General features: G+C 47.0%; 2 protein-coding genes across 6 annotated transcripts in view; one reads left to right on the forward strand and one right to left on the reverse strand.

The window, feature by feature from the left end:
- BSPRY (B-box and SPRY domain containing) overlaps positions 1-4136 on the reverse strand; it is a 26511-nt gene extending 22375 nt beyond the window's left edge. The window contains exon 1 of the mRNA XM_037139502.2: positions 3980-4136. Within this exon, the coding sequence (XP_036995397.1) occupies positions 3980-4102 (123 nt within the window). The 5' untranslated portion in view covers positions 4103-4136. The remainder of the gene's footprint in view (positions 1-3979) is intronic.
- Positions 1386-20766, forward strand: WDR31 (WD repeat domain 31). 5 transcript variants are annotated; one of them, XR_008389915.1, is made up of 12 exons: positions 1387-1605; positions 3905-4002; positions 6142-6284; positions 6698-6827; positions 8268-8342; positions 9050-9194; positions 9293-9393; positions 10527-10594; positions 11503-11644; positions 13173-13335; positions 15821-19670; positions 20186-20766. XR_008389915.1 is itself a non-coding variant. In XM_037139505.2 (11 exons), exons 2-11 carry the CDS (start codon positions 3949-3951, stop codon positions 15979-15981), a joined length of 1182 nt encoding a protein of 393 aa, XP_036995400.2. In that variant the 5' UTR covers positions 1387-1605; positions 3905-3948; the 3' UTR covers positions 15982-20766. The 5 variants fall into 5 exon arrangements, 4 of the variants coding, with proteins under 4 accessions (XP_036995405.2, XP_036995400.2, XP_053512302.1 ...); XM_037139505.2 differs by having other exon boundaries at positions 15821-20766; XM_053656327.1 differs by lacking the exon at positions 1387-1605 and adding an exon at positions 4616-4717 and having other exon boundaries at positions 3925-4002; positions 15821-20766.
- Positions 20767-21381: the final 615 nt, after the last annotated feature.

Here is a 21381-nt window from a genome sequence, read left to right on the forward strand (position 1 = left end):
TTGGAAGCACAAAGGAAGGATATGCAGTCTGGAGGGGGAAGAAAGGGTGAAGTTACAAATGACTCCCACAGCCTTGCCATGGTTGATTAGTGAATGGTAGTGCCCCTGCACTCAGAAAGAGGAAGAACAGGTTTGAGGGGAAGATAATGTTTCCAGTGTGAGTCATGTCAAGGATGAGGTGTCTTTTACATACCCAGGTAGAGATGGGCAGGAAGCAGGTGGATATACAGGTCTGGGGAAAGTCAAACTGGCTAGAGTTACCAGTTTGAAGTCTCAAGTGCCTTAAATCTAAAGCATATTGGGGTGGGGTGTGCTACATCGCCAGAGCTGAATCATTCTGAGGGGAGGGATCTGGTAAGTCAAGTGTTGGTGCACTGAGCCTACTCCAGTGTTCTAGGGCAAAGCAATCAGTCTCTCTTGGTTGAAGGTTGCCAGGCTCTTATGGGGAAGAGGAACTAAGTTTGTAGGGAGAACTCTCAGCTCTGAACTAAGATCAGCGTTATAAGAAGCAAGAGGGGTAGATTCCAGCCCCTGACAGGAGGAAGTCTAACAACAAGCCACTGACTAGAAAGAAATGAGTGCATCATCAAGGAAGTGTCAACAAGGGCTAGAGGAATCCCACCAAGGATGCTATGGAGGGGACTCTGAATCTGGGGAAGACAGACCCCATTGCCAATGGTGATATTCTGTAAAGGAAAATGTCCCTCGCCACCCCATCTCTGTTCCCGCGGGCATTTACCTTTCAGAAACTTCACAAATCTTCACTAAAGGCAGTTCTGCTGACAGATCAGCATTGTAGGAGGCTCCTACTAGAATGCAAAAAATTGCCTAAGATTTCTACATTCATTCATTTTTTTGTTTGCTTATTCAACAAACATTCAACAAGCCCTTACCAAGTCCTATGCCATGAACTAGGAATACAGACATGAATGGACTATGAAAGCAATGTGATTACAGGTGCAAAAACTTTGTCTTGTAGCTGCTGTTAGTTTCTAGAATAGTCTTACCATTGGGGTCTCAAGAAGGTAGTGAGGGATCTCTTTGGTATGGTAGTGGGCCATGAAGGTTTGATGAAAGAAAGAATGAAAAGAATAAGGGATGGAAGGACTTCGGGAAGTGTCCAAAGGAGGGCTCTCTGCCTGGGTGGAATCAGAGGAAACTCCAAAGAAATAAAGCAGAACCTCCATCTGGGCGAATAACAACTTAAAAGGTGATATTTATTAAGGATTTTCTCCATAACTATTTCTGTTGTACCCGCTTTCCTTACATTATGTAGATCTTTTTGGCAGCGTGGTGTTGGGCACATCTATCCTTTTCTCAGGACCCTCATCAACGCATTGTTACACTAAGAAAGCGGGGTGGGGCCTTCTTGGCGGTTTCCCCAGCGGAGGCGTCAGGACAGCGGAACTGCGGTTCAGCAGCCCGCGAGCGCGCCCGGACGCTTTTCGCCAGAACCCCCACCCTAACGACGCGCGCCTCGTTGCTAGGGGCGGAGGCTCCAGAGGCTGTAGAGCGCAGAGGGTGCTGACTCCCTGAGGATCGGCGCCCCCAGACCAGCCTCATTCCCCGCCAGCCCCATCTCCCCGCTGGGCAGGCCGCCGATGGGTATGGAGCCCAAAGCAGGTGGAAGGGACTCAGCGGGCGGGCGCAAAAGTGGGAGCCTTCGCGCTCACCGGACCGCAGACGCCCACCTGGCCGAAGCAAGGAAAGAGTTCGGAGGGCGGGGCTTGGATTGGGTGGCACTGGATTCCCTTTTTGGGCGTCCCTTGGCCCTTCCCCACCAAGCACACATCAAAACTAAGCTTTGGCTGATTTTTGCATGGACTGGGCGAGGAACATTTGTGAGCTGAAGAGCCAGAAAGGGAAAACCGCACACAGGTTTTCCTCGCAGTTGGGGCAACCTTGGAAACTGGCCTGGTATTGACTCCCCGTGTGAGTCCAGGCGAGACCCACTTATTCTCTGGGCCACGGTTTCCTCATTTGTACTGTTAGAGGGTTGAATTAAACCATATTCCACATGCTGCTACCCTTATTTTGTGTTTGAGCTTTGGTTTCCATGCCTACATCTACTCTCCCAAAGTGCAGGTTAGCTGCGTGCAGAGGGGGACACAGGGAGAGGGACAGCGATAGGAAATCAGCATTTATTTTATTTAAAAAATTTTTAATGTACTGACTTTTTAGAGAAAGGAAGAAACATCGATTTGTTGTTCCACTTATTTATGTATTCACTGGGTTGCTTCTTGTATGTGCCCTGACTGGAGATAGAACCCATAACCTTGGTGTATAGGGACAATGCTCTGAACAATGGAGCTGCCAGGCCAGTAAAATTAGCATTTAAATGAACAGTGGACCAAGAGTCTAAGGAAATGAAGTTGAAGCTCTGCCCCTGTGTGATCTTTAGCAACCCTCTAAGTCCCAGATTCTTCATGGAAAGTAATAGTTGGATATATGCTGGAGTATATCAAGGAATATGGCACTTGAGAGCTAAAATAGAATTCTCTGAGTTATGTTTAGGGTGACTATTGGGTATCTGAGTCTTTGGGATGCAAATTGGGGCAGAAGTGGATCCTGGGGTTCAGATTTAGGCCCAATTCCATCAGGAACCAACAAAGACATCCAGAACCATAACTGAGTTTATGGCTTTCCCAAGTTCTTGCCATCTTTCTGGGCCTGAAATGGAATGAGGCAGGGGAACTGCTCCCTGAAGGATTTGCTGCTTGGTAATTTTAAAGGACCCTTATATTTTGGGGTCCTTAAAAATCTTCTTGCCAAACAGACTGTTCACCTTAGTATGCCATTCATTCATTCATTCATTCATGCATTCATTTTTTCTTTCTTTCTTTTAATCATTTGACAGATACTTGCCTTTCATCCATCCTTCCAGGCAATGCTTAAAGCACAGATACAAAAATGAACGAGATACCATCCCTTCTCTCAAACATATTACATGTTCATAATATAAACAGTGGAAGATAACTGAATAGTATTTTCATTTTCATTTCTTATATATGTCAACTCATAATAAATTACAACATGGACGTTATCCAAGTACATATACTTTGTTTTTGAGATTTTAAATGGCCTTGATATATAATGTAATAAATTCTTAGCCTTAGTGTGATCAATCACTCTGGTCAGAGAAAAAACTTGTCTTCAGTTTAATATCCTCCAGACTTACATATCCATTTGTATCTATTCTTTGTGTACATTTACCTTTGTTTAATATATGTATATTAGAGCAGTAGTGATAAGAGTGGAATTGCTACTTTCAGTATTGCTATCAATCATGTTAGTAGCTGTCATCTTTACAAGTGGTTTGCTAGGCTGAACTGAGGGCTTTATGTATACTACCTTTCTTTTCCTTTTTAAAGACTTATTTATTTCTAGAGAGGGCAAGAGAGGGAGAGAAACATCAGTCGGTTGCCTCTCACACGCCCCCAGCTGGGGACCTGGCGTACAACCCAGGCATATGCCCTGCCTGGGAATCGAACTGGAGACCCTTCAGTTCATGGGCCAGCACTCAATCCACTGAGCTACTCCAGCCAGGGTGCCTCTGAAGTTTTTTTTTTATTGTTGTTCAAGTACAGTTGTCACCATTTTCACCCCACCATCCTCTGCCTTTGAAGATTTTCGATGAACAGAAGTACTATGAGTAAAATAAAATTATTTGATGTACATGTAAATATATTCTATTTTGCACATTTTAATAGAAGTATAATTAACATGATGGTATACTTTCCCTAAAAATCTTTGAATTTTGTAAGATTTCTTTATTTGTGAAGGAAAACTACACTTAACAATCTCTTTGATTAGCAAGGTCCTTAATTTACCTTGTAAATCTCCTTTCAGTGCAAACTTGCTCAGACAGAAGAGATTAATTTAAGCATCTCTTCACTAATTACAGAGATTAAATTACAGTGGCTGCCTGAACTATTTTCCAAAGTATAAATGTTACAAAGCATTGAATACCGCAACTCACCAAGAAGATCCTATTGGTTTGGGGTAAGTGTCTTTTTCTCAGAATGTTCCATGAATATTCTTCAGGTGGCTCTCTGAAGATACCAGCTAAGAATCCAATCAATTTTAAGCAGAGACAGTCCATTTATAGCATCTGCAGGTCCCAGTGACCTAGATCTATGAATGGCATCTGTCCTTAGTTTGATGACAATGTTGAAAAAAATGGGTTAGGCTGGCAGATAGGATGCCCTGCAACTGCTATCAGTCTACAAACGATACAACATCCCAAGCTTTTTGCAAAGTATCCCGAAGCTTTTTCTGTTGGCCCACCTTATGCTTGTTATGGAGAACTGTAGAATGTGTGATCTGAGAGGGACCCGAGATTCGCTACTTCACAAATGTTTGATCGCGTAGTGTAAGCCGCTTAAGAGTACAAAAATAAATATGACAGGGTCCATCCTCTTAGGGATTACGCTGTCTTCAAAAAGCATTTGATCCGATGCCACATTTTGTAGACGGGAAGGCTGAGACATAGAGTGGGGAATGGAGGAACTCAAGGACATAGTGAGGGAGGGCAGAGCTGGGGCCTACCTCCCAGGGCCCTTGGTGCCACATACGCTGTTCTTTCCACTGATGGTGCTTCTATGCTGGTTACCAGTTCTTTTCAGGAGGTCAACTCTGGTAGCCTCTCAAAATGCAGGCTGGAATTCTTCTGGAAAACTCTATTTGTTAATGGTAGTGAGAGGATTGAGAATACGTGGTGAGTGTTAGCTGCTGTCTCCTTGTAGACACTTCTTTCTAAAATGAGGCTTGCTGTGCCCTTTAGAAACTCATCTCCTGGAGCTTCTTTAAGTGAGCCCCAGAAGAGATGGGCACTGGGTACCCCCACCTCCCCAGTTACTTCCCTTTGTCCTCTGGCGCCCTGGGAACAGCTAGTTGCAGAGGACAACAGAGTAGCTGAGATTAGCCCCGAGCCACATACCTTTGGTCCCCGCAGCTGTCCACAGTGGCCACATGTTCTGGTTTCTCTCTCTCCCCCTGTTTAATCTGCTTAGGACCTATAGGAGGTGTTTCCTGATTGAGCTTGTGGGTGAGCACCTGGCTTTCTCTTCCATTCTAGCCTTGTTAGTTGTTGGGGGCAGTACAATCTGGAAAACATTTTAATTATTTTTTAATCTAATATAGTATATCATCCATTTTTGAGATTATTTAAGTTCCAAGTCAGCGGTTCCCAAACCTTTTGGCTCAGGGCTCCCTTTCACTCTTACAAATCACTGGGGGCCTCAGAGAGCTTTCATATTAGTTCTGTTTTTGTTTATCTGCTAATGTGTTCTTGTAGGGTTCATCCCCAGGGCCACAGGAGTGAGGCAGGGAAAGGAGGAAAAGCAGAGGCATACAGTTAATTAGTCTTTGGGAAAAAAGGGTATGTTTTTACATGACGGTTGTGGGGGAAGAACAAACTTTCTTCTGCCTTCGGTGTTATTTTGACTGGTCTCTTAATCAGATAGACGTAATGCAGATTAGTAAGAAAAATAACCAGATTTGTTATTTATGGAACCTCATACACGTGAGAGAGTCAGAGACCCCACATGCAGGAGAGGTTCAGAGATAGAAAGGGGGATCACATATATAAGACAGCCTGAGCTAGGGGTGAGGCAATGCTCTGTGGGGGCTTCAAAGGGTCATTGAGGAATGATAAGAACAGATCCCTGGCTGGCATGGCTCAGTGATTGAGCACCGGACTGAGAAACAGAGGGTCACCAGTTCGATTCTCAGTCAGACCACATGCCTGGGTTGCATGCCAGGTCCCCCATGGGGGCTGCATAAGAGACAACCACACTTTGCCATTTCTCTCTCTCCCTTTCCCTCTCTCTAAAAATGAATAAATACAATCTTAAAAAAAGAACAGCTGTTTAGTAAATAAAAGTCTGCCTTGACATATAGGTGGGTCAGAAATGTTATTGCCGACAATACCTTATGGTGGGCAAGGCTCGTCGTTCAAGTTCTAGTCGTCAAGGGGTGTAGAAGTTCTTCTTGAGCCTGAAGCTAAAACTGCCTTTAGCCCAAAACAGTCCACATACCACAGAAGTGCATCTTGGGGTGCTCGTTCTGAATGCCCACACCGTACTGCCATCATCATGCCTAACAAAATTAGCAGTATGTACTGTTTTTCTCACTGAACAGGGACACAACTTCCAGCAGCCACAAGGGATGCTGCATCTCCGGCACCGTCTGCAACGAGCTCCGCCTCAGAAGCTTTTGTGTAGGTTCTGTGCCATGATGGGGAAACTGCAAAGCAAGCTCAAACACAGCACCTACAAATACAGGTACCCCAGTCCTACTTGGGACCGCAAGTTTTATCATGCCCCATGAAAGTTCTCCACTAAAGAACGAGAAGGCCCAGAGCAAATATTGATGACTTCCCCTAAACTGTCAGCTTGCTCAGTCTTCTTTTGGGTAAGAAACAGCGTGGTAGCTTAGTGTCTGCAGCTAAACAGAAAGGCGCACTCCATCTCTAGAATAATCTCTAGAGTGAGTAAGGACTCCCCTTTATCAGACTCGGTCATTCTGTGCACCTCTGGAGATAATAATACCACTTGGGCAATGTCAGTGGGTCTCCGTGTCCGTCTTTCTCCTCAGCCGGCCTGAACTGCCACCTTCGCACACACTCTTCTTCATCTTGCTCCACTGTGCACTCCCACACCGGTGGACCCCCCATTCTCTGTCCTCTCTCTGGCAGGCCTGATGCAGTTATAGAAGAGAGAATTCCAGCTAGAGCTCTTCAAGACTACAGCCCAGCTCACGTGGATGCTGTCTCTGCTGTTGCTGCTCTGGACTCAGACCTGTGTGTCTCGGGAGGAAACGATCAGGTGCGCCCTGCAGTCCTTCCCAGGGAGCCGCCGCACTGCAGAGCAGGGAGGGTGTGGGGGAAGCGAGCGCCGCTCTTAATTGCCGGCAGCAGTGTCGGGTAGTGCAGAAATGTGGTCTAGAATTAGACTGGGCTTACGGTCCTTATCTTACTTTGAGCAAGTCTTTTAGTTTTCTAGAACGTCAGCCTCTTTTTCTGTCAAATGGGAATAATAATGCCAGCCTCACAGGACACCCGTGAGGACAGTGGTGAGACCCTTAGCACTGTGCCTCCACGCGCCTTTTGGAAGTGACTGGTTTTATTCCAGCCAGCCCCTTTCCACACCCGCATGCAGACGAGGGAGTGACTCGTCAGCAAAAGGAGCCTTCTAGTCTGCTCTTTGGCCACCTCTCCGCACTGGCGCCTGTCGGGACTCTTCCCTTCCTTGTGTCGTGCTTCCGCCCACTGTCCTTTTGGGTCCTGTTGCGTTTTCTCCCTCATGTCCGGATCTGTCACAGCACTCGCAGCTAGGATGTTGGTAGCAAAAATGTTGATTCTTTTGTGGTAAGTAATGCCTCCCATTTCTGATAGCCTTTTAGAGTCTTCAAATTTCATTTTAACGCTATTTCACAGACTTTCAGATGCACACATTTGCACATTTTAACACCTGAAATCTGTATGCATTTGAAAACTGATAATAGAGTGTCATTTAATTGGGAGCATTTTTATCTTAAAATCTGTATCATCTTAGACATACGAAATTTTATTTATATGAGCCTTACCTGTGAGGGGTAGATGGGCAAGGATTAACATCTCCATTTTGTAGACTGGAAAACGGGAACTTAGGTCGAGTGCTAACGTGCTTCTCACTCTAACAGTGAAATACAGAGACTGCTTTGCAAGTCCCATTTAGGAGAATAAATGCTTACAACAAAATATTAAAGTATATACCTAGAGAAAAAAATAGAAAGAAAATTTTATCAGTGGTGCTCTTTGGCAGGTGGGATATAAGTGAGGGATTTTGAAATTAAAAACAAAGTATAGTCTGTTTCACAATAAAGGGAATATACTTAATGCTAGTGAACTGTGTACCTACAAATGATTAAGGAGATGATAAATTTAAAAAACTAAAATAAAGATACAATACAACTAGGGAAAAAATTTAGTTCCATGTGGAATCTTCCTTCAGCATCTACAACCAGAACCTCAACCTGAAGCAGTTTCCCTCAGGTTGCGTTAGCCCAACCCTGTCAATGAGGCGGAGCGGGGGCGGCCCAGGAGCTGGGAGAGACAGAGCAGCGGTCGGGAGGAGTAGGAGGCATGAGGAGGGACACAGTAGAGCCTGTGTGGATGCAGGTCATGTGACTGGGAGGGAGGAGTCAGGAGGAGGATGAAGCAAGGCTTGTTGTTTCAGTTGGATGAATATTCGGTTAAATTAAAGAATGCTAATGACCCTCTGCAGACAGTCGTGGTCTACAACTGGAAAACTGGAAACGTGGTGAGAAGGTTCCAAGGACACGAGCATGAAATCACCAAGGTAAAATTGTCAGCTGGTTATTATCAGGGAGGGAGTTTGAAACTGAATACGGGAACACCTACTCTCTCTAGATAGTAAGATCGGTTGGATATTCAGTCTTCAGAGAAAATGCGAGGGCTTTGTATTTGATGCTGTGAAGCCCTACTCCAGGAATAGTGGAGCAAACCATTCACTCAGCTCTTGGTACGGGTATATGCGCCATAATTTTTCTTCTGTTATTGAGGCTTTCATAGCTCAGGTAGTGAATAGAGAGTAACTCTCCCTGGTCACTCCTAACTCAACAGGGGCACACACCGAAGGCTTACTGTGTGCTGACCATAGTTGGAAAAGAGACAGTCTCTATGCCTAGGAATCTTCCAATCTAGTTGGGGAAAATTTTAAAAAGCTAACAATAGTTAAATAAAAATTAGTTTGTTCAATAGCTTTACAGAGTACAGTGATTTTTCAGCAAAAAGTGATAGAGAATACCAATTTAGATGGCTCTCTGCAGTCCACCTAAAGAACCAAAAGTTAGGCTGTAATCTATCATAATGAAACTCGGCATCCGCCACAGTCCGTAGCACGGAAGAGGGGGTTTGCCTGCTCGTTTCAGCGCACTCGGACCGAACCGAGCAAGCACATTGGGCTCTAACACACTTGTCCTCAGGCCTCTGCCCCACCGCAAAGTGCCGTCGGACGAGCACACCTGCGCTTTCTTCCCCGCGCAGATAGCCTGTGTCTACAAGTCGAAGCAGTTCTTCAGCGCCTCTCGGGACAAGAAGGTCCTGATGTGGGACCTGCACGGCTCCTCACAGCCCAGCCAGCGGTTCTCCGGCCATGCCATGGCGGTCATGGGAGTGGCCGTGAGTCCCGGTAGGTAACGCAGAGCTCTGCCCAGTGCCGCCGTGCTTTCTGAAACGCCCTCTTCCAAGTGCAGCTTGTGGACCATCTTCTTGTTGTTGTTTCCAAAGACTCGGCACAGCTGTGCACTGGCTCTCGGGACAACTCCCTACTTCTGTGGGACGTGGGGACCGGACAGTGTGTGGAGCGAGCTTCAGTCTCCAGGAACTTGGTTCGAACTCAAACTTGCTACAGGGCCGGGCAGTAGGAGGGAGGATGGGGCGAGGGGAGGGGCCTGGGCAAGAGACGAGTCGCAGGACCAGGTGTGGGAGGCCTGGGTTTACTGCTCACCTCTAACTCTGTGTCGGACCCAGCCCCCAGGGTTATTGAATTAGATCTCTTAAGGTCTTGGCTCCAGAGAACAATGCCACTAGTTTATATTGGAATCTTAATGGTGTTCTCACTCATTCCTTCAAAACACAGTTACTTATTCTTCTGTGGGTCAGGCATTGTGCTTAGAGCAGGTCGGTGACCAAGGACACAGTTCTGTCCTCAGGAGCTTCAGCTTCAGCTCTGTGCTCTGCATAAATAACATCATGTGGAGAAAGAAGTATTACATTTTGCTTCCTGTGTAATTTGCTCCGTTTATGAAAACCAGTGTTTTCTGGTAGCAGACTAGTATATAAACTCTGCAGTCCTTGTGGTCAGTCGAACCTGGGTTCAAGTCCTCGATCCATCACTTTTTAGCTGTGTTATCCCAAGAAACTTACTTAGAGTCTCAGCATCTACAGTTATAACTGTGAGAATTATATCACCTGACATGGTAGATGTTTCTTTAGTGGTCCTCAAATGTTAGCTGTAGTTATCATTCCCAATTTTGAAGACAACTGTCAGTGACAAGATACATTTGCTCTATGCCTTCCCCATTTGTGGGGGTTCCTGGGGAAAAAAACAATCCTGTTACTTTGGGTTGTTCCGAAGTCTTTCACGCCCGTCTGCCAGGGGACTGCAGGGACAAAGCGAAGGAAGAACACTTCCTGAACCCTCTGTGGCCTGGCCTAGGGTTTCAGTGGCCCCACGTCAGAACAGGGGCTGCTCCTCCGTGCTGCCGCAGGCCAGCGGGTCTTTGCCCCGTGTTTGGGGTTCAGGCGCTAAGAGTGCCTGCACGCATTTGGGTGCTGCCCAGCTGCCCAGCTGCTACCCCTGGTGCTGATAGCCTCGGAGATGCAAGGAGAGCGTGACTGGCGGGTATGGGCAAAACATAAAACCCCTCCAAGTCAAATTTCCTAGTTCAGCACAGTTGACAGGAATTCCAGCAGAGGAATGATTTGTGTGGAGACATTTTGAAAATTATGCTTCTTCTAGGTCACGCACCTGTGTTGGGTCCCCCGAGAACCATACGTGCTGCAGACTTCTGAAGATAAGACCGTCAGGTGGGCTGAGCATTGGTGAAGGTGTTTCTGGTGAAGGTTTGTGGCCCCTGTGCTTACATGACGCCGTTCCCACTCTGCTTCTCCACTTTGCTGTGTCCTTCCCAGGGCCTTCTGCCCCTCTGCCCCTCGCTGGTGCTGGGGCCTGTCTGATCTGGCCCCACGGAGTCGTCTGGGTAGAGGGTGAATGCCAGTCAAGCCAGGGAGCCTTCCCCCTCCTACCGTGTGAATGTGTTCAGATTAATTTCAGGATCAATAACTTGCTTCTCCCACCGCTTCAAACTGCCTGGCTCTACGCTGGCCACCTGCTTGGTTCCTAACTTCTCCGTCGCCCAGCCCCTGGGGAGCCCTCCCTGGGAACGCAGGTCAGAATCACCATCAGCGGTGGCAAATGAAGTAAATTGCTCTTAGACTAGAAAGCATGACTAGAAACTTTATATTTCTGAAGAGATTTTGCTTAGCAAATGTTAGGAATAAGACAAGAGAAAATTAAAGACTCCGCAGTGGACTCCATGGCCCAGGTTGGCCAAGGCCTGCCAGTCTTTCATGTCTGATCGCTCCTCTGTACTATCGTAAGTATCTTTAAAACTTTTTAAGTCACAGGCACAGAAATATCCTCTTGTCCTTTGAAATCAGTATCCCAAAAGACCAAATTAACACATTAACTTGCATAATTAAGAGGCTTGGTCTAAATTTCTATTAACTGGATCTCAGAATAGAAGGAGCTCAGATGTCACTCTGCTACTTCCTGCCCGCTTCGCAGTCTCTGAGACCCACCCGGAGCTCGTGTGCCGTGACTGCATCTGGCTGGCAGGGCAGCAAAGAACCAGGGCTTTTATGTTAGTGGGCGATTGCAGGTTTATCTCAGACACATTTACTATAAACTCATGTTTTGCTTCAACTTTTTTCAGATTGTGGGACAGTCGGGGGCTGCAGGTAGCACATATATTTCCCGCAAAGCAACACATTCAGACCTACTGCGAGGTCAGTGAGGATGGACACAAGTGCATCTCCTGCAGCAACGGCTTTGGAGGGGAAGGCTGTGAAGCCACGGTGAGGGGTCTTGGGGGATCCAGGGGTCTTGTTGCTGATGAGCGAATAACTCACTTTGGCCTCCCGCCTCTACTGGGCTACACTGGCAGGTGTACTAAGGGCGCAGGCCTATTCCAGGGGCAGACTGGAAGTGATCCTTTGCCTTCCAGATGGTTCCTTCAAGAAACATCTCTTAGCCTAGGCAGAGGTGTCCAACCTTTTGGCGTCGTCTCTGGGCCACACTGGAAGAAGAGTTGTCTTGGGCCACACGTTCAATACACAAACACTAACAAAAACTGATGCAGAGAAAGGTCTTAAGTAAATTTACAATATTGTGTTGGGCTGCACTCATAGCCATCCTGGGCCGCAGGCAGCCCACGGGCCGCGAGTTGGACACCCTGGCAGGGTGAGAGTCAGGATAGGAAGGCGGTATCTTAAAGTGGCTGCTAATGTCTCTCCTCCCAGCAGAGCTTAGAAGAGGAAGGATTATTCGAAGAACCAAGTGCTTCTCATTGTGCACGTGGCCCCAGGGAAAGAGGTGCCCGCTCTTTAGGAAGTTTGGAGCTCCAGGGTCAGTCAGGGCCCACCTTGGCCCTTCCCCATATAGCTTTCCTTGCAGTTAATTTCGGGATAGGCTCCTCCAAAGTACCTTGGATTCTGAACTGTAGAATATCAGTGAAAAGGGTTATCTAGTATCCAAATAGGACAATTAGAGCTCCCCTTTATGAAACATTTCTTATGCGCTAGGTACTGGGCTGAGCACATTACACGCATTATCTCATTTAATCCTTAAAACAGCTGGATGAATTAAGAACTATTATAATTTCCATTTTACAGAGGAGGAAATAGACATAGCAAGTTGAAATTTCTTGTACAAGATCACACCTCTAGTAAGTGTTGGGTCAAGGTTTTAAATCCCAGGCTGCCGATATAGCATCTCTTCTCCAAGCTAAGCTTTTCCAGCTCCTACCACTGTTCCGCCCACTGATTTCACTATTTTTTGGACCCAGTTCACTTTGCTCTCCTACCTGATCATTATCCTCCAGGCATGGTCCGATCTGTGTCAGCAAGAGTGGGACTGGCGGGACTGGCACTGCCATAGTTGTAGACTCTGGTCTGGTCTCTATATACCAAGGGTTAGTGACTGCACATTAAACCAGAAGGTTTCTGCCTGTATGTACCTATGAGAAGGTGCTGCTAACTGTGGGGTCCCCACAGGACCCACAGATACCAAGAGGCTGTCCTAGAAAGTAGGTAACTTCATACTGTCTCACCACACTGGGGGACATGGAGCATCACTTCTCTAACCAGCCCTTCTGCACATCCTTAACCAGGGTTGTTTGAGGCAGAGTTGATGCTTAAGTCATCACTAGATGGGTGGATGGTTGGCTGTGTGATGGGATGCATAAAGATAAGGGGTGGCTGCATAAGTAGGTAAGTGGAGGGAACAGGTGGGTCACGACATGGAGGGGCGATGGGTCATCAATGCCATCAATGACTGACACTGGAGAAGAGTGTGTGTGAGCCAGCCCGTGTCATTACTTTGCAGCTGTGGGATCTGAGGCAGACACGGAACAGAATATGTGAGTACAGGGGGCATTTCCAGACTGTTGCATCCTGTGTCTTTCTACCAAGAGCCCTGGCCTGGATGCCTGCAATTGCTACCTCATCACATGACTGCAAAGTGAAGATTTGGAACCAAGATACCGGCGGTAAGGAACCTGCTGTTGATGAAGTCCTAAAGGACTCTAAACTTTTCTTTCCATTGTTCAGGGCAGCCACGCAGGTCCCCCCACTGTTCAGTTTCCTAGTGGTTAAGACATGACACCAGATCCCAGAAGCTCTGTTCAACCTCTGGCCAGAGGCCATTACCACATAACTCCTTGAACCATATTGTACCCACTCATTCCTGAGAGCTCAAATATGTACTTTTGGCTTTTCTATACTTTCTGTGTACTTGAAAGTCCTCATCAGGTTTTTTTTTTTAAGATTCTATTTTTTAGAAAGAGAGGAGGAAAGGGAGGGAGAGACACATCAATGTGTGAGAGAAACACTGATCAGTTGCCATTGGTTAGTTGGCTCTTGCACACCCCCAGCTGGGGACCTTGCCTGCAACCCCGGCATGTACCCTGTCTGGGAATTGAATCAGTTACCTTCTGCTTTGCAGTCTGGTACTCAGCCCACTGAGCCATACCAGCTAGGGCCCTCATCTGCTTTTAACTCTTTTCCAGCTCAAGATGCTGGAAAAGAGAACAAAAATTACTATTTTGAAATTTATTTTGTAAGAACTAAAATGAGGCCTAGCTGGTGTGGCTCAGTGGATTGCGCACCAGACTGTGAAGCAGGGGGTCTCTGGTTCAATTCCCAGTCAGGGCACATGCCTGGGTTGCAGGCTGGGTCCCCAGTTGGGAGTACATGGGGGACAACCACATGTTGATGTTTTTCTCTCTCTTTCTTCCTCCCTTGCCCTCTCTCTAAAAATAAATAAATACATCTTTTAAAAAAAGAACTAAAATGAGAACCTCAGCTCTTGGTGGGGGTGAGGTAGAGTGAGGATAGTTTCAGAAAGACTCTGCCTTGTTTTGACTCTGCAGTTAAGGTTCAAAACCTCAGAAAAGTCAGGACACGTCAAAGCTCCGGAGGAAAAAATGTTTTAGGGCAGACAGCTCCCTGGAGTTCTTGAGGCAGCAATGTGCGGGCCCAGCTCCCGAAGGCTGATCGTTACATACTCAGGAACATTTCATACGCCACAGTGGGAACATTTACACTACAGAACTGGGCAAATGCTGTGAAAAAAGGTGGTTTTCTCCTTCCAGGGAGCTGATCCACCAGCACCCCAGTGCTTCCATGCTGTTTTGTCCTGGACATGGGGTTCTGCCGGACACAGGAATAGTATTGGTTTGGCCAAAAAAATCGTTTGTTTTTTTCCATAAGATGGCTCCAGTAACGCTTAGTTGTCTTTAACTTCATTCGAAATAATTTTTTTAGATTGTATTGTGACAGCTTGCATACCATATCAGCATGCATTTAAAAAACACATCAAAATTGGTGAATTTTTGTGTGACCATGTTAATATTGAAGATGGAAGAAAATAAGCAACATTTTCAGCATATTATGCTTTATTATTTCAAGAAAAGTAAAAACACAACTGAAATGCAAAAAAAGTTTGGGCAGGGTATGGAGAAGATGCTGTGACTGATCAAATGTGTCATAGTGGTTTACGAAGTTTCATGCTGGAGATTCTTACTGGACAGTGCTCCACAATCAGGTAGACCAGCTGAAATTGATAGTGATCAAATCGAGACATTAATTGAGAACAATCAGCATTCTACCAACATACTCAAAATAGCTAAATCAATAAACTTACTGGAGAAAATGAAAAATCTATCTTATTTTATGGGAAAAACTACGTGAACGTTTTGGCCAACCCAATATTAACTTCGGGAACGACAAACCAAATCCCTCCGGCAGTAATCTTTCAGAAATTCAGGGTCCAGTAGGGGATGGGGGTAGCCCCCCTCAGAGAAAAGTGGTGAGAGCATGTCAGATGGGACCCAAGCTAAACTGCACAGTGAGGATGGCCCCGCTGCACCTCCCCGAGAGCTGCCCTCTCTAGTTGCCCAGATGTGACTTTTGTGGGAGGTGGGAGGAGCAGCTTTTTAGCTTCCATGATCGTGAACCTGAGACCAGGGGAACAAGCTGTGTGTCCATAGTTCTGAGAAGGCTCTGAGTTACAGATGGAGGGAGACTGGGTCAGTTGGAAGCCCTGACTGCCCTTCAAGTTCCCCCATTATCCTTCTGCCTTGAAGGGACTGAGACTCTGGGAAGCCAGCAACTGAAAATCAGTATCTCTGTCTGTTTTCCTCTGCCCTGGTGCTGCTTTGTTCTCGGCAGGTCAGCAAGGGCAACTTTTTAACATGTCCGTGCCACTGAGGCCCCAAGTGTCTGAACATACTTCTAGCTGGTGTATGTCCACCCTGTTTGGTCTGTGTGCCATTCTTGATAGTTAAAGTCATGGGGTTGATCCAAGTTCTGGCTTCCCTGCTGGTGCGTGTTCCTCTGCAGCATGGGATGTGTCTCCATTGGGGTCAGATATGTAGAGCACATGCTTTAACCACATGGCTTTCTTAGGAAGACATTGCATTTTATGATGCTGTGCTCTTGGCCTAAGCTGCTGGTCATCCTCTTCCTCCCCAGCCTGCCTGTTTACCTTGTCTCTGGATGGATCAGGACCCTTGACATCACTGGCTGTTGGCGACACCACCTCCTTACTGTGTGCTAGTTTCAGCAGAGGGATTCACTTGCTCAGAGTGGACCACAGCCGAGGGCTGGAACTGCGGGAAGTGGCAGTGTTCTGAGACCAGGAGACGTTTGCTGGACAGTATCACGCCGTGGCCCCTCCTTTCTGAGTGTGGTTTTGTGTTTTCCATGTTGTCTTCAGAGGAGGGCAGTGTGGGGCGTAGGTTCGCTCAGAGGGCATATCAGTGTTAGAAGGCAGTTTAAGGCCACTGGTTCCAAATCAAGTACAGAGTAACCTAAGGTTCTCAAGCTAAGTGAAATCCAGATGCAAGTTTTAGTGAGCTCTTGGGACTGCTCTTCAAAAAGCAGTTTATGGCTCAAAGTGGTGACCTGTAGGTCTCTGAAAGGGGTCTCTGTGAGAGGACATGGTGTCTGAGTCTCTTAAAGCGACCTTTTCCATGTCTCCACAGAAGGAGAAAAAGCAAGGGGGGGGGGGAAGAAACTGTTTTGCTTGGCTCCAGATGATCTACGTGGGAAATAGTACAGCACCATAGAGGAAATAGACACGATATGAAGGTCCAGTCACTGCTCCTCAGCAGCGTGAAGAGTCAAAGTTAGGGCAAGAAAGCAAAAGCCTTGGCTTCCACTCACAACAGTAGCAGAAAGGGTGGCAAATCCCTGCGAGTTCCTGGTCCCTCCTTAGACTGGTGCAGAGCTTATATGAAAATAAGACCCGAGGTGGCTTGAACAGGCTGACAACCCTAAGGAACTTGTCCAGGATTATGGGAGTTACTAAACTGGTTCCGTAGGTAAGGAAATGGAGAGGTTGTGAGATTAACTTTTTTCACTTGTACATTTTAGTATTTTTATTTAGTTTTATGTAAACTGCCTCTAGGGAATGGCCAGAGTGAGGCAAAGGGAATGTCTGCAATGACAATAGAACACAGAAATAGTGGAGGCATAGACTCCACTGTGCGCTGGCCACTGAGGCCCCTGCGTGAGGAGGGGCAGGGGCTCAGGTGTGCCTGTGTGGTCCCAGGAGGTCAGTCCCCACGTGGTGCCTGTAAGCCCCGGTTCCTCGCGTGGAAATCGAGCTCCTCCTGCCTTCAGGCAGGCCCACGCCTAAGGCACCTGCCCCCAGAGGATTCCCTTTCTGATGAGTCCCAGCCCAAGGAAGGTTTTGCATTTGTCTTCTCTGCCTGCCCCTGACACCTGTGGCTGACCGCCACCTTCCTGCCTCCCCCTGCTCCTCTTCAAGTCCAGCTCCCCCAGGCCGTCTCCACCAACCAGGGAGGAGAATCTCAAGCAGCTGCAAAGCACCTGACCAGAGTTTGAATCTCCATTTAGCTGGATGGTCTTGAGCAAGTTGTGAAATCGCAGCTTCCTCACTTATTGTGTAGGGCCGTAATCATACGTTCCTCACAGGGCTGTTCTGAGGACTGAACAGAACCATATTAAATGCCAAGCAAGGCAGTAGGTGCCTATAAGTGGTAGCCATTGTTATTCACTGCCCTCTGTGCAGACAAAACGCTCTCTTTACCACATGAAACATCTGCCATTCCTCGTCCGTTCTCCTTAGATCTTATTTTCTAAGCTTTAGTCATTGCTCAGCTTTCCCTTTGATCTTGGCACTCTGAAAGAACAAAGGGGTGGTGAACGTGGAAGCTGTGTCATTGAGCAGCTGCAGGTGGCTGAACACATCTATTCTCACTCCCATTCTGCTCCTCAGAGAGGAGCTGGTATTCCCATTGCACTGATGAGGACGCGGAGGCCCAAGGTCACACACACAGGTAGGAAGGGGAAGAACTGAAATTTGAACCCAGGTCAGCCTGACTCAAAGCTGGATTACTTTCCTCCCTTTGCCTTTGCCTTTGGATGATGTCACGAGTTCACTTTAGAAATGTTAGAGACCATGAAATTGTTGGTGCATTTTCTAGACCAGTTAATTAACTTTTTGGCTCCAAGGAGGTCTTCCTGGCCAGGCGCCCAGGAGCAGTAGACGGGTGTCTCAGGGAAAGCCCCAGAGCACCTGCTGGTGTACAGCTGACCCCTTCCCCTAGAAGGGAGGCAGGCAGCAGGTCAGAAAACCCAAGGGAGCGGGTCGGGAGGGGTCCCCGGGGGGAGGAGCAGGCTGCTGTGGAGGGAGCACACCTGTGAGAGAACGGGTCCTCTGATGAATCCGCAGGGCGCTGTCACCCTACACTGCACACGTGTGTGTGATGTGTAAGTGCCTTATTGTGCATTTCAAGTAAAAAAGATTAATAAATGTGAATGCTTTGGTAGGATTTTTCAGTGTTGTGTACCCTACACAGGCACCCTCAGCACCTAAGATCCAGGCTGCTAAACGCATTCGTTCGCCTGCAGAGGTGGCCCCGCTAAGTCATAGTGAGGGGCTTTCCAAAGGCAGCTGATGTTTTTTCCCGGAAGGTGTCTAAACTCTTGGATCTGGACAATTGTATATTTAAAATTTAAATAAATTTGTGTCTTGTATATTTACCATTTAAATATATTTATATAGCCCTGGCTGGTGTAGTTCAGTGGACTAAGTGTGGGCCTGCGAACCAAAGGATCGTGGTTCAATTCCCAGTCAGGGCACATGCCTGGGTTGCAGGCCAGTTCCCAGTGGGGGACAGGAGAGACAACCACACATTGATGTTTCTCTCCCTCTCTCCTTCCCCTCCTCTCTAGAGATAAATAAATAAGATCTTTTAAAATATATATATTTATATAGTTAAGGAGTGGTGATTATTAATGGCCTTCATTTTGACACAGGAAATACAAGTATAAAACTCAGGTCACTTGGTGTTTTTAACCTTTTAATACTAAAAAAGGGCACTTAGCTATTTCTGAGTAGCCTTTGGAAACATAATGATTAAAGAACAGCTTTGTCGTAAAAAAATGTGCTGACTGCTAGCCATTTCCCAAAATTGTCACCTCCCCTGGCACAGGTGGCCCGGCCAAGACCACATTCTCAGCTAGGCACGGCCCTGAGAGCGGGTTCTTGTCAGCGGGCGTGGGGTGGAAGTGATGTGTGTGGTAACTCCCACCCCGGTCACCTGGAAGAAACACATCTGCGCAGGACCCCTGCTCTGGGGCCCCGCCCACTAGCCAGGATGCCAACTGACTGCGGGTAACGGCTTCAACTATTCGGAGGAGGACAAGGTGACGAACCAGCGAAAAAGAAGGAAGCTGGGGCCCCAGAGAACCTCAAGGAGCTGAGTTGCTCCAGCAGCCTGGCCTGTGACTGGAAAGAAATGAGCTTCATTCTTTCTAAGCCAACGTCTACGTTTTTAACTTTTAATTCAAGTACACAATCATAAACCATTTCGGACACGTTAAGTTTATAGCTTTGGAGACAGACTCTAGTCACCAGTACCTGGATGGAGGAGCACACTTCACCCAGGAACGATGATGGCCTCCCTCAGCCTCCCCTCCAGGCCTGTCTGCCAAGGAATTTGTAACATCAAAGGTGTTTGTCTGCTGTTCTATTTTATGTAAATGGAATCAGGCTGTATTGTAGTCGATGGAAAATGTGGCCCCGGTGTCTCCCATTCCTGCATGTCTGACCTTTTGCAACATGACATTTTCTCATCAGTGGGCAGGATCTACTTCCCCACCCCTTGAATCTGCACCAGTCTTTTGATTTCGCTTGATGGACAGAATCCAGGGGAACAAATGCCACACCACTTGTGAAGCCCGGGCTACAGAGGCCTTGGGGCTTCAGTTGCACCCTCTTGGAATGCTGCTCAGAGATCTCTGTGTCCGGAAGGTGACCCGGGCCACGTGGAGAAGAGCCAAGCACTACCGGGTATGTGCGTGAGGTCACCTTGGACCTTGCAACCCCGCCAGATCTGCAGCCAAATTCAGCCACTGATGAAATCACAAGGGAAGCCACAGCTATTCCATACAATCATGAAAAATAATGAATCACTGTTATGAGACACTAAGTTTTGGGGTAGTTCGTTATTCAATAGATTTAAGTGAAACAAGTATATGCTTTTATTTTGGCCAGGCTTTTTTTGCTCAACATGTGTGGGAGATTGATTCATACTGTTGCGTGCAGTGGAGTATTATTCCTTCCCATTGCTGCAGAGTATTCTAATGTGGGGCAATATTATAATTTATCCACTTCACTACTGATGGGCTAGCTTCTAGTACGCGGCTCTTACAAACAGTGTTGCTGTGAACATTCCAATAACGTGTCCTTTGGTGAACATATGCAGTCAGTCTGTTGTGGTCAGTCTGTAATTAGAGGCAGGCCTTTCTGGGCTAGTGTGTAAACTGTGCCATCAGCTTTAACAGATACACCTCTTTCCCAAACAGGTTGCCCCGTTCACATCCCACCCCGTGTGCAGGGGTGTTCGCAGAGCCTCAGTTGTTCCCTGCCCACACTCCATGCTCTTAAACTCTGCAACCCTCCGTTGTAAAGGTGAGTGCAGAGCAGGTGAAAAGTTCGCTAGGGACGTGTTAGCTTCATGAACCAATATTAGAAAAGAGCTGGCCCAGCTGGATTGGATGTTTACTTTTCTTCCTGACAATTCTAGACAAAAGGGCAGAATTTAACAACACAAACTTACACACAATGCTTTATATTTTAATACTACTTCCCAATCATAATTTCATCTGAGTCTTCCAATAAAATAACACTGTAAAATAGGCAGCCTTGGGAATATTGCATTTGCTCTGCAGAGAAGGAAAGTGATTTGCCAAAGATCACACGGCAGGTGCAGATCCCCGATGGGAGCCCAGGTCTCCGGACATGCAGACTGGTTCTTCCCAGCAAAGCCCTCCGCCTCCCATGGCGTTGTCCTGGTGGTGCTGGGCATGAAAGCCGGGGCGGGGGCGGGGGAAGGTAGGAGGTATTTGTAGCTGGGGAATAGGTGACACGGGCTAAACATTGCAGACAGAAGGAAAGTTCAGTCCGTTCCCAGATGTTACTTCCCCAGGGTCTGGGACACAGCAGCCTGCTTCGCCCAGGCCCTGCACGCAGCGGACTAAAAAGCCTACATTATGAGTGTCCACATGCTGGCCTCTCTCAGTCCATCCAGAAATAGCCTTTTGAAAACTGGCCAACTTCTCACAACTGATAACCATGCAGGCTTTTATACTGAGGCTGCACAGAATGTTGTCCTTAATTCACCCTCAGTGAACATGCAGGTAACCAATCAGCAGCGTTTCATTTCAGTAAAAATCTGCACATGTGTGTCTACATTCTGAGATAAAGGTCTGGGAGAAATAGAGCAAAAATGGTAACTGTAACTTCTGGGAATTAACTTTAAAGATCAATTTATTTTTTACTAGATGCCTTTCTGTTTTGGGGGAGGGGTTGCCATGTGGACGAATCAGTTTCATTTTTTTTAGCCTTACTTTTTTTGAAGTAGATAATGCGTTCACATAGTCACAAAAAGCTCCCTCCTGTCTGTGTCTGCCTCCCATCTGGCTCCCCCCAGAGGTAACCAGTGTTACTGACAACTAGTGTGTCCTCCCAAGACCCGTGATGCACACACAAGTGGATACGC

This window comes from Artibeus jamaicensis, unplaced genomic scaffold (genome assembly GCF_021234435.1).
Source record: "Artibeus jamaicensis isolate MK-2021 breed Jamaican fruit bat unplaced genomic scaffold, CSHL_Jam_final scaffold_1964, whole genome shotgun sequence".
NCBI classification, from domain to species: domain Eukaryota; kingdom Metazoa; phylum Chordata; class Mammalia; order Chiroptera; family Phyllostomidae; genus Artibeus; species Artibeus jamaicensis.

Bases quoted from the DNA above. Each gene is read 5' to 3' on its own strand.
- WDR31 (XM_037139505.2), top strand. From the start codon at position 3,949: ATGTTACAAAGCATTGAATACCGCAACTCACCAAGAAGATCCTATTGG. The intron at 4,003-6,141 runs GTAAGTGTCTTT...CTCACTGAACAG, and splicing joins GAAGATCCTATTGGTTTGGG to GGACACAACTTCCAGCAGCC. The intron at 9,394-10,526 runs GTTCGAACTCAA...TGCTTCTTCTAG, and splicing joins CTTCAGTCTCCAGGAACTTG to GTCACGCACCTGTGTTGGGT.